Here is a 12,909-nt window from a genome sequence, read left to right as displayed (position 1 = left end):
AAGCTGATGTAATTTCTGCGACACTAGGGCCAATGAGTGGAATTGCAAAAATAAACAATGTTGTCATAACAGCTTTCTGAATACATCTGCCATAAGTCAAACAAAGAGATAGTCCACCTCCAACTCACATCATTGGTTAAGTAATGTTGTTGGGGTGGGTCTAAGCAGGTCGCTCTAAACAAACACATAATTTTTTTAGTGCAAAAGAGACACATTTTTTAAAGTTTTCAAAATTTGAAAATGAACCTACTAATGGCTTACTTATATAGTTGTCTCTGATTTTTCAGCTGGTATAGTAGAAAGTATCTTAAAACACAAAGTTACATACTTCAGCTTTAAAATCCACTGCAAAATGTTTTGCTTACTGAAAGATAAAACCCCATATTCCATTGCGGTTCACATTCCAAAAATCCCACTGTTCATTCTGACTTTCTTGGCCCTTGCCTCATTTGACCCGTTAACTTCACACAGCTCTAGTCTTCCTCTGTCATCTTCACACATTCCATAAATACACAAATGCCCAAACTCCTGTTGTCTTCCTCTTAGGGCTAATTTGAATTGACATGCTCTCATCAATCAGAAAGGCTGTGTGTGTGGGCTACTGGAAACACACACGTTTGAGGTCAAGCAAGTAAACTGTCCTTAAGGCTACAGGTTTATCTCATAACGTGAAAATTAAATCCAAATTTTTTCTATTTCTGTCTGCTTGCTGCACTCTCTCACTTTTCTCCAAAACAGGATATTATATGAGTTTTACACATGGATATGGAAGAAAGTTTTAGAGACTTTCAAGGAATACAAAAAGGGTAGATGGTATAGCCCTTTTTAATCTTTAAGTGTTAAGAATACATTTTTTCTCCTCAGGTCCACTAACAGGCTGAGGTGTCTAGCAAAACACAAGGGGAAGTATGGCAGCAGAAACCACAAATTAGTTCGGCAGTTGAGTATATTATCTAAAAATCATTGAATCACTTAGAACAATCCAAATGTGCTACAAGGCAGAGTTAACCACCATTTTGTTGTTGTTGCATTGACTAGATATCAGCGTTGCCATTTCTTGGTAAGATAAAATGTCTCAGAGTGCTGTGCACTGTACAAAGTGGTAAGCTTTTTTATTTTTATACCTGATCTGTTGGTGTAACATAATGTATACAAGTTGATTCAGAGATATTCCATAATATTTTTGACTTAAATCAAACTAGTTAATTTAGATGTTACCACTTGAAGCAATTTTTTTTTAAAGGTTTAGTTCATCCAAAAAATGCTAATTTTCTAATAATTTACTCACCCTCCTGACATCCCAGATGTGTATGGATTTCCATCTGCAGAACACAAACACAGATTTTTTGAATAATCTCACAGATTTTTTGGTCCATATAATGCAAGTGAATGTGTGATAAGGACCAGAGCAATATGTTTATTTTGTAAGAGTGCAAAATAAATAGTGTTTTAAAGAACACAAAACCAAGCTTACATAAAAAAATATATAATAAAATAAACAGTCTAAAAACTGGACCTGTGTTAGGTACCAAACTCTTCCTCCCTCAACAATGGAGGGTGGAGTATATTGCACTAAAGCAGCACTGGCAAACTTGTGCTCCAAACACTTATTGTCCATTCCCCCTCCTAGTGGCTGGCTTAAATACAAAATTTCCACTCCATTTCCAATTGGAACATACCATTTTGTTAAAATCAAATTAACTCTTGCCTTCCCGTTCTTAAATACAATATAATTTAATAAATACATAAGAACAAGAGATAAAGAGTTAAAACACAAATAAATGGGATAGATAAAACATTTGCCCCAATAAATATTGAAAACTTGAGTAAAACAATAAATAAGTTCTTTGAACACTTTAAAATCCCATAATGGAAACTGACTCACTGGCTCTCCATCACAGAATGGGAGCACCAAAAGTTCAAAAAGGAGATAAAGTCAGCATAAATGTAATTCATAAGACTCCAGTGGAGTCAATGTCTTCTGAAGTGATCCAGTTGATTTTGGGTGACGACAGACCAAAATACAACTAATTGTCCACATTTGTATACACTGTAATTACACATTTCGTTTGTGTTCTGCAGAAGAAAGAAAGTCATACACATCTGGGATGGCATGATGGGGAGTGAATGATGAGAGAATTTTCATTTTTGAGTGATCTTTTAGTTAACTTCCATCACTTATCTGAAAAAAGCCTGAGCTTGTAACATACTGCTGCACCATGTGTGTTTACCTCCTTCTCAATATTTATATCACTACATCTCTCCTCTCATGTTAGAACTGTGAAATGTTTTGTGAGGCAACCTGAAAAAATCTAAGTAATTTAATTAATTAATCTAAATTACCTGGTTTTACTCCAATCGAAAATGTCATTTAATCTGAAATGGATTTACCTGTAACAAGAGAATAAATTTAGCCGAGAAGGTTTCACCAACAAAAGTATTTTTATGGGCCAAATAAAGTGGAAATAGATGCTTGAGGTAACAATAGCAGGTTCCAGGTTTTTTCAGTGGGTGTATTAAGGGTGGGTAAAAATATAGATTTCCTGATGCATCACAATCTTCACTTGAATGATCTCGATATTGATTCTTAAATCCCAACATCAATCTTTTACTTTATGCCCTTCACAACAATGAGTGGAAATCACTCGCATTTGCAAATGAATTTCGCACTATGCAAAAAAACGTGTAGGCTATATATTTGGCAACTAAACGGTAAATGTTTACATTTCACTCACCAGTAATTGTGTAAAATAGTGGTGGAGTATTCAGCAGTGAGATCCTTTCAATGCATTTTGAGAATAAAAGTTGTTCCATGTAATGTGCGTCCATAGACGAGATCCACGCGACCATTTGTCATTGATTAATGTTTCTTTTAATACCCTTTCTGTTCTTTACAGTCAGTCAACAAAAAATAAACATTTAATTGTAATCATGCATGAGATGAGATAAAGCCATTTGAGTACCGGTACTCTCTTTTTAACATGCTCTCATACAGATGCTCTTTACAGAAACGGCAGTTTTGTTAAAAAGACAGTACCAGTTTTAGCACGTGTTCAACAAATCAATGTAAGTACTTGTAAATAGTACAAATTATGCTCAGTGGCTAGCACTGTCGCCTCACAGCAAGAAGGTCCCAGGTTTGAGTCCTGGCTCAACTGGGTGGAGTTTGCATGTTCTCCTCGTGTTCGCATGGGTTTCCTCCGGGTGTTCTGGTTTTCCCCACACGTCCAAAAACATGCAGGATAAGTGAATTGGAGACTTTAAATTGCCCCGTAGGTGTGAGTCCCCCAGCCACGGGGGGTTGTGTCAGGTAAGGCATCCACTGTAAAACCTGTACCAAGTCAAATATGAGGATCACGGATGGTCCGCTGTGGTGACCCCTAACGGAAGCAGCTGAAAGAAGAAGAAGACTGAATACATGGATTTGTTCATTTTTAAAAAGCCAAAATGTGACGAAACTAATAAAATATAATTTGTCAAATTAATATTTCCGTAATGTACCAAGTTAGAAGGTCCCCTGCATAATTAACAGCATTAAATGGGAGAGAATTTATTTCATATGTAAGCAAAAGAGTCATTATAACTGACATGTACCCATATGAATCGAAATTGAATCAGAATTAAATCAAATTGAGAGATGGTAAATCAGAATTGAACTGGGAAATCTATATCAATACCCAGCACTAGTGTGTCTGTATGTGACATTTAGACAAATTTCTATTGTGCTTACTTTCTAACTCGTCCCTAAATCAATACTCACATCAATTGATTATTTGATCAATACACCTTTACAAACCTCTAAATTGCAGCATTTTGCAGTAACTAAGCTAATTAATGACATTTCACTGTAGGTTCTTAAAAAATTCAACCTTATCTGTCAGCCGTTAGTAATGAGCAGATTCATGCTGACTATGAAGCAGATTATTGTCATAGTGATAATAATGATGATGATGAGGCCATTGCCAGCTCACTCTACCTCCCCTTGGTGAATCTTCACAGGTTTGTTCAAGGCAGCTAAAGTTTATAAAAGGCTGCTATTACGTTAGCCCTTCAAATCGATCACACCCACACACCAGGGATGGAGCCAAGACATTTTGTGCACAAAAAATGACCAAAACGGCAATTGCGACCCCCTAGCTCCGCCCCTGCCACACACACAACTGACAAGCGGAGAAGTCTCCCACTGTCCCAAAATGACTAAAATTTCTACTGATTTTAAACAACAGCATAAAAACCCAGTGCATGAGTACAGTGTATTTAACCTCCCATCTGCATCTCTTGAAACAAAATGGGTAAACCTCAACAACTGACTGTGGTGGTGTAACTAGCTCTAATCACTCCATAAATACTAAGCAGTGTCATTAAGACACTTTAAGAAAAAAGAAGAGTGCTGCATTTAAGAGCTCCTCTCACTAGAAAATGAAAACAGGCAGAAGAGAGTTTCAACAGAGAAAATCACAGTAAATACTGAAAATGTTTAAGCTGCTGCTGTCAAACAGGCAGTGAGGCACACCGGCTTGTTCACAGTGGATAAATACATGCAATGAGACACATGCACACACATACTCACACACAATGCAACGACATGTGCTGACGAGCGTGTTCCAGCATTTGGGAAGCGTCAGCAGGTTTAATCCCAGTGGATATGAGTTTAGTCACAGTCTTCTCAGCTGAATGGAAGCATTGCAATTTATTTAATCATCAATACAACATCCCAGGACAATGTAAGCACTGGATTGACAAGCACTTGATTATCGAGATAAACAAATAAAGAGTAAATGGAGCTTGGCTACAGTTGCTAACATGTAATACTAAAATTAGCACTGAGCTGAACAATGTACTAGAAAAAAACAGTATGCTTTTCCAATATATTAAAAAGTGCATTAGAGACATTTGTATGGGTCTGTGTTTAAACAACGTCTAATTGTGTGGTAGTGGATTACCAGGTTACAAATGTGCATCAGAGATTTTATTTTACATGTTTGAACATCATGTGTATGGATGTGTGTGTGTGTGTGTTTGTGTGGTATTGAGATTACTGTTGTAACAGCACAGTTGCAGAAACAAGCATCCATACTTTAGAGCAAGATATGAAAGTGTGATGTAATAGCCTACCCTATGCGGAGAAGATGAATGGAGGAGTGAGAGTGAAGGTGATTGGTGGAAGCTGCCATCAATGAAAAGCCATTTCAGGGCCAAGGCTCAGGCAGTGCTCATCCAATGTTGGGGCTTATTGTAATTCTGATCATGATGACTTGTTCATAAGATTGTCTGCCAGGAAAAACGCAATAAGAAAACAGTATTCCTTTAAAGAGTTAACCGCCCTCCCTTCTTGTCTCTATTTTAAGCACTCAGACAAAACCTACCTCCAATGCAATTGTGATCAGACATTGATTGTTTGAACATTTTCAGTTCATTCCTTCCTTTTTTGGTACTATTTGTGAGGTATTTGAATAAATAACCCCAGGCACCACAGAAGGTTGTGACTGTTACAAACTTATAAAGATCACACTTTTATAATCTGGTGTTATATGCTATAGTAGCAGAGGCACAATTCTAACAAACGTGACTTCCTAAAAATAAATAACCTTGCAAAGACATGTTAAGATTAGCTGGAGTATTTTTCGGTGTTCCCAGTAGAGCTGCGCGAGACAAGCGCCTCGGAAAAATCCTTAATTCAGCTTTTGAATGAAATGGATTCACATAATCACCACAGCACTACAACAGAAATATCCTCTGATAACGCCGTTACTCGATTAGGCTTTCCCTATCTGATACGATATATTAGATAATTTCAATTTATGTTTGACCATTTTCAAGGAAATTTGAGCTGTATTGCGTAATGGCGCGAAAACACACACGCACGAACGCAGCCACAGAAGTCATAAGTGGGGGGAATTAGATATCACAACGGACATAAGCGCAAGGGAGATATTCGGTTACTTAAAATGTGTGTCGTGTGGCTATACTTTATCTTAGAGAAAAGGAGAAAGAATCGTTGTAGAGCAAACGGCAGCAGCTGGCGACGACGATAGTACGCAGAAACTATAAGTACACTAAAAGTCTCTTGTACCTTATAGTTGGATTCGTGTTGTCTTAACGCGTTTTATTATTAATATTCCGTCCACAGCATCTCTGATTCACAGACTCGATCATGACTGTTGTGAGGACTCTTGACGTCAGAGGGGAGAATCATCGGTGAGGTCCAATGGGGGGAATATCAAGAGAGCCAGAGCTGTCGTCCTACCAACAGTATTAGCCATGCTAACCGATGTGCAACTCTTCTTTCCGGAGGAAGAAACCCGCCAAAGCTAACGATTTTACCCGCGGTACAAAGATAGAAAGAAGAGGGGTCGGGAGTTTTAGTTTTTCTTTAATGTTGTTCTCCGTCTTTTTCTGGGTTGTTCATCTCCTTCTCATCTCCATCTCCTCTCGTATGACAGGCACTGACTGCACTCGAGCTCGGGGTAGAAAAAGGCATTGCAGCTTCATGGCACTGAGGTACCGTCTGCTGATGAGCACTTGTGTATTCTGTAACGGGTGGCTTTTGTGAGAAAACGCCTTGGATAAATGTGTCGTTAATTGGAGGTAATTGTTTTTTCATGGTCATCATTGTATCTCAATTAATTACTAGAAGGTTGACCTCCCTGAGTCCTTTGCAGTCTTTTCTTTGACGGTGTATGCATAGGTAGGTTGGTGAGGCGGAAATTTATGAATGAAAACCCATTGCGCTCAGCTAAAATGTGTCTGTGTCTATGGCGTCAGGCAAAAGCGCATCATTGTGAATTCTGGAAGCACATACACAGATGCTTTCATAAGAGACCCGTGCAGCGAGGCGCGTCTTATTTTTAGACAATTGCTAAAAATAGAAACAAAGTGCGTGCTTTTGTTGAGACCAGTGATTGATTAATAGCTTTTTGTGATGAAATGCACATGCAGTTATAAATTCAAAGAGATGTTGCATATTTGTATAGCTCATCTGGATACAATTTGCTACATTTGTATTGAGAAGATTAGTCTTAATTGTGCCTCTCAAATGCTTATTGACTATGTTAAATTTCTAATTAGCATCAACAATACTTTCATTTGCTAATTACAACAATTAAATTAGAAAACTTTGATTCAATAACACAATTTGTGAACACATATCTTAATTAATAAGTTAATTTAAATGGGCTCTTAATTCCACTGTTTAGAAGAGACTGCCATAGGAATAAGAAACTATTTAGTGTGGTTTGGAGGCTTCAGGCATATTACTTTTGACAGATATCCTATGCCCACTGCCTTTTCACTGACACACACATTCTTCCCCCCAATAGCTATGATTCACTCTCTTGCACCAGCAATGAGCAACCAACTTCAAAACACCTCTTCCCTCTCCACGGCGGCCACGTGGAATCTCCTGGATGTGAGGAACTCATCACCAGTGAGAACGGCAGACTTGCGGCCGATGCCTGTTAGCCCATGGGACATTGCACTGTGTGTGACAGGCACGCTCATCTCGTGTGAGAATGCAATTGTGATTGCCATCCTGTTTTACACGCCCACCTTGAGAGCCCCTATGTTCATCCTGATAGGGAGTCTTGCGTTTGCAGACCTGCTTGCAGGACTTAGTCTCATTCTCAACTTTGTCTTCATCTATATGCTGAACACAGAGGTTGTGACTCTGATCTCCGTCGGCCTGCTAATCGCCGCTTTCTCCGCATCAGTGCTCAACATTCTGGCCATCACAGTGGATCGCTACTTGTCTCTCTACAATGCTCTGACCTACCACACAGAGCGCACAGTGACGTTCACCTATGTAATGGTGGTTCTCATTTGGTTGGTGGGCATCGTCCTGGGCCTACTGCCTGTGCTTGGCTGGAACTGCATACAAGACGAGGCCAGCTGCAGTATTTGTCGGCCAGTCACCAAGAACAATGCTGTGGTACTCGCTGTGACGTTCTTGCTTGTATTTGCCCTCATGATGCAGCTTTACCTGCAGATCTGTAAGATTGCCTTCCGCCACGCACAGCAGATTGCTGTTCAGCACCAGTTTATGGCTATTTCCACCACAAAAGGTGTATCCACACTCTCGGTCATCCTCTGCACCTTTGCCGCATGCTGGATGCCCTTCGCCATGTATTCAATTGTGGCAGACTCAAGCTACCCAATGATCTACACTTATGCAACGGTGCTGCCAGCGACATGTAACTCTGTCATAAACCCAATCATATATGCTTACAGAAACCCAGACATCCAGAAATCCCTGTGGCTAGCCTGCTGCGGATGGGTTCCGTCCAACTTCTCCTTGCGGCCAAGGACATCTAGCGATGTTTAGGTCGGACTGTGTATGAGTTATATCTAGCTCACCGAATTGGTTTGTACTGTGTAAATGTTAATGATATGATGTCCCTCGGTGGGATCCCAGTCAAATGTTCTGGATGTGCAGTATATGTTGCGGTTACAAGTCCAAGATGTCAACTTGCACTGTTTAATTGTAAGTCTTTAATGCATAGTGCAGCACTATGCACAGTAATATCAAATTGCATCATCAATAACTGATAATTACTCCAGTTAAATTTTAAAATGATCTCAATAATCTAAATGTTCTGAGAGATGCAGTTCAGGACCAGAGAAAGAAATCACAGGCTACTCTCAGTATCAATACGATATACTATATATTTATAAATAAAATCACCATTTACAGTGAAAATTATATCAAGACCAAGCCAGGTTTGTGTGAAGAAAGCTTTCACGTTCACATTATGCAGAGCACTTTCAGCACCACGGACAGTGACAGATGAAGCAAGGCTATTCCCTTGCATAGCGCCTTTATCACTAAGATCTGTGTTCACTTAAAAATGTATGAATGACAGAGAGAAAACAAGGTCCTTTGAGCAAAAATTGTAATGCTTCTAGTATCTGTTGTTTTACTGCCAATTCTATCAAATCGCATCAGTCTGTTTGGATCGTCTTACTAAGTTAAATTTTGGTGCAAACTTTCTCTTTTAATTTTAGCGTGTTTTGTTACAATGCGTCATATACATAATTTGCAGTGAAACCTTATATCATAACAGACATCAAAGGATTCCCTGATAAGCCAGTTTTTTTTCTTCTTTCTTTTCTTTTCTTTTTAGAAATTTTGTATCAGTTTACCAACGTAATGTGAGAAAGGTGAAATATCTGCTGCCACAAAATAAAAATAAATTTCGGTCCCAGAATCCATCTCTTTAATGCAATTCGCGTGCTTGAGTGTATATCTAGATTTTAGTGTGAGACAGTGGGTTTAATGAAGGTTTGCTTGTGAAAATTAGATGTCAGCCTCGACATTCTAAATTCGACCCCAGGCAACATACATCTGACAAGGTAACTCTTATAACGTTATTTTGCAAAAGGCCATCTGGGACGGCAACGCTTAAATGAGACAAACACGATTATCAGATATAATTGAGTGTGTAGAATGTACAATTAGTCAGTTCAGAGATTAATGTTATGAGTAGGTTTGTGTGTAAATAGGTCTACATACAAGCCTAGTAAAAGATATCTGAGCCACTATGGGACAGAAGGGACTTTGGCTAATGTAAATTACTTTTAAATGGTGATTCTCAGAAACACACAACTGAATCTGCCAAATTAGATTTAAGCTGTACAACCAAAAAAAAAAACCAACAACAACAAAAACAAACAAACAAACACAAACACAAAGAATAAAACTGAGAAACACTGTACCTCTCAAAATTGCACAAAAGATACATCACTAACTGAAATAAATGATAAGCTGTCATAACATTTTATATGCATAGATACTTGTGGAGCTCATGACAAATCCTTGTGTTTTTAGGGGTATAAATGTCACAGCAGTTTTTTGACGACCCATCATTTATGACAAAAAAATCTTAATTTTGGCCTTACCTTTTGTCTTCTGCAATAATGAATCAACGTGTACCATTCATTGATAGAGCTACAATCACAATGAGGCCATCAACAGAGTTAATTCTACTTCCTGACTTGAACATGATAAAACAGAATAGTTTAGTGAGACCAGGGTGTTTCAGTTGTACTGTTTTGTATGTAAGTTGTGCTATCACATTGTAGTACAAGTCTTCAAAGTTGGCCTTGAGAGCCCATCCAGGTGCCCTCTGACTAACCTCAATACTCTTAGTGACCTGTACGAAAACTGATGGACTTTAATATGGTTTTTCACAGTCTGGATACTGTGAAAAAAACAAAAACAAAACAAAAACTCCAGTCTTTTTTTTTGTGTGTGTGTCCATATGTGTGATTGATGGGTGCGTATTTAGAGGGTAATTGATAAAGAGAGAGAGAGTGAACCATTTGTTTATACGCCACTCACTTATGTCAGGAGTGGGGTTCTGTTACCTATCACACTGTGCGCACTTAAAAAATACCCCACCCCACGTAATATACAACACCTGGGAAATATCAATGTTGTTCTGCAAATCTATTGTTATGTATCTCCACTATAATGTACTCAATGGGATGCCATAGTTTCTGTTTGTTCAGGGGTGCAGCGGTTATTTTTCTTATGCAATGCTGTATGGAAACACATTTTTATACACATCAGGGCATGAGTTTGATTATGTTGTTTTGGTGTGTGCGTGTGTTCAGTATATGTGTTCTTATCGATGGTTTCCTAAAAAAGCAAAAACAGAAACAAATCAACACAAAAAAACTATGTGTGTTGGCAAGTCAGACAGTGCCATACTTACTAGTGTCTTATTGATTTTCATGCATTTATCATAGCAGTGAATGAAAATAAGGATCATGATTTTTAAAATCACCTTCCAGTGTCGATCATCTTTAAATCTTGCAGTGGTCAAAGCACACTTTTGTGTGTCCAGATGGTTTCCTAAAACACCATTGATGACAGACATTGGTTGTTTTAACAACTAGTGAGGTCTGTAAGATACAGCTCAAAAACAGCCCCAGAACCCGGTGCTATACAAGTTCTATGGCAGTGAAACATCTGCGTTCCACCCTCTCAATAGTACTTCTTGGACAGATGGTCCACCCCCAGCCTCATGCTCAAAAGTGACCCATCTAAGCACTAACAACCCCCATATCATCATACGATTGATGTATGCCAGGCAGCCAGGGAGAATCTTTAATAGTTGTTAAAAGAGAAAGAGAGAGAATGTAAGCATACCTTAGTCCTGTGTTGTGACGTCACTGTTGGCGTTCATAAATGGAGAGAAAAGTCATCTGAAATACAGCTCCTAAATGCACAGAAGCTCTGTTAACACCAAATCTGGCCCTGCTAAAAATAACCTTGAAGTACATGAAATGTTACACTTATCTAGGGTGTTTGAAATCCCTTTTCTGGGCAATTAAGCAGAGCTCTGTATTTTCCATCAATGGCAACATTAAAGTGAGAAGGAATAATCCCAAAATAAGGAACCAGAAAGAGAGATAAGCCAATGGAAGAGCCTCTGGGTTTATGTAACCACTGCACTCAAATGTAGCCCATTATCCAAATCTCTTACTGATTAACTAACGAGTCTCACTGTAATTTACAATCACTCTTGCAATTTTGTTTTATTGTTTTTTATAAAACATCTATAAAGATAAAGGAATTTTTCTTTAAGACAAGCTGTCAGCACAATTAAGGGGTCAATTATAACTGGTGAAATGTGGGCCTTATTAGAAAGTGGTCATGTATGAGTGCTCTGATACTGTGATGTAAAAGTGTTTATGATATACTTGCTTTGTTTCTCTTATTATTGTGAACTAAAATCTGACAAGTACAATGCACTTTATGAAAGGAACATGCTACATGTTGCAATGTAAGTGTGGAATGTAATCCTTCCTAAAAATTATTTATTTTTTATTACTGTAAATATGACAACAACGAGAAAGAGAGAGAGAGAAAAAAAAACCGACACGAGTTGAATACTTGGTCAAATAAAATTCAGCAAATTCAATCAGTCTGTGGTTGTTTGGTGTCTTTGTCATTTAAATGCATGTGTGTGAGGAGGAAAGACAGCACGGTGCAGGTCACCGTTTGAAGGCGGCTCAGCTTTAAAAGTGTTGCGTTTGAATTACTGAGCCGTTCCGTTTTTACGTAACAATGAATGGAGTGTGGGATCTGAAATCTTGCAGAGCCTACGCTGAGAGGGGATTCGCGCCTTTTTTGTTGGGCCGATGACAACTCGTAGGCAGGGCTCGACAAATACCTAAAAACACCCAAAACAAAAGCATCCCCCTGGTAAAAACAACAGCCTTACCATCTCATTTAGATCAATTGCGTCATGTATTAGAACTAATAATAGCTACAAGTAAAATATTAAATTGTATACGTTTCATAAATAACGGACTTTAAATAAGGGCGATTAGCCGGTCAAATTTTATTTCGACGATTGAGGTTGCCAGATTTCTATAGGTGAAATCTCCCAATTAGATCTTGATACTTGTACAGATTCGATATATATTACTAGGGTGACGCTTTAGTCACGCAATCTGGCAACCTGTGCGCGCAAGCCGTCTGAAAAAATGCGCCTGTGACAGGGGAGCGAACTAGAAAAAAAAACAAAAAAACTTTCATGATCATAACGTGGAGACTTCTCACAAAATACACCATACAGTGCAATAACAGAGGGTAACAGGTGCATATTATGGCCATGTGTTTTAAGGGTCAATGAAGTTATACGCTCATTTTGTCCAGATCTATTAAATAAAAAATACATAAAAAATGCAATTCACACAAACCCTTTACACTTTGAATATACCTCTTCTATGATGATTATATTTTCTATTTCTGAGTTTAAAGTCATATTGATGACTTTTATATTGATAAATTAATGTCATATTGATAAAAAAAAATTCAGTCTCATTAAAAGCTGAAATTCCTGAATTTTTTTTTTTTTTTGGCATGACTGTAGATTACTATTTTATTGTTATTTCTTAAAA

General features: G+C 38.2%; 1 protein-coding gene and 1 long non-coding RNA gene across 2 annotated transcripts; one reads left to right on the top strand and one right to left on the bottom strand.

The window, feature by feature from the left end:
* Positions 1-2,973: 2,973 nt before the first annotated feature.
* On the bottom strand, positions 2,974-5,255 carry LOC127619146 (uncharacterized). Its single transcript, XR_007967535.1, has 3 exons — positions 5,116-5,255; positions 4,571-4,670; positions 2,974-3,393 (listed from the first exon to the last, which is right to left on the bottom strand). It is a non-coding gene; the product is annotated as an uncharacterized LOC127619146 (long non-coding RNA).
* An 815-nt stretch (positions 5,256-6,070) lies between these two features.
* Positions 6,071-8,320, top strand: LOC127619116 (G-protein coupled receptor 12-like). Its single transcript, XM_052091883.1, has 3 exons — positions 6,071-6,329; positions 6,444-6,588; positions 7,320-8,320. Exon 3 carries the CDS (start codon positions 7,322-7,324, stop codon positions 8,318-8,320), a length of 999 nt encoding a protein of 332 aa, XP_051947843.1. The 5' UTR covers positions 6,071-6,329; positions 6,444-6,588; positions 7,320-7,321.
* The last annotated feature ends 4,589 nt before the right edge of the window (positions 8,321-12,909 follow it).

This window comes from Xyrauchen texanus, chromosome 2 (assembly GCF_025860055.1).
Source record: "Xyrauchen texanus isolate HMW12.3.18 chromosome 2, RBS_HiC_50CHRs, whole genome shotgun sequence".
In the NCBI taxonomy this organism is placed as follows: Eukaryota; Metazoa; Chordata; class Actinopteri; order Cypriniformes; family Catostomidae; genus Xyrauchen; species Xyrauchen texanus.
The sequence above is the reverse complement of the archived record's forward strand: the minus strand, read 5'-3'. Positions and strand labels throughout refer to the sequence as shown.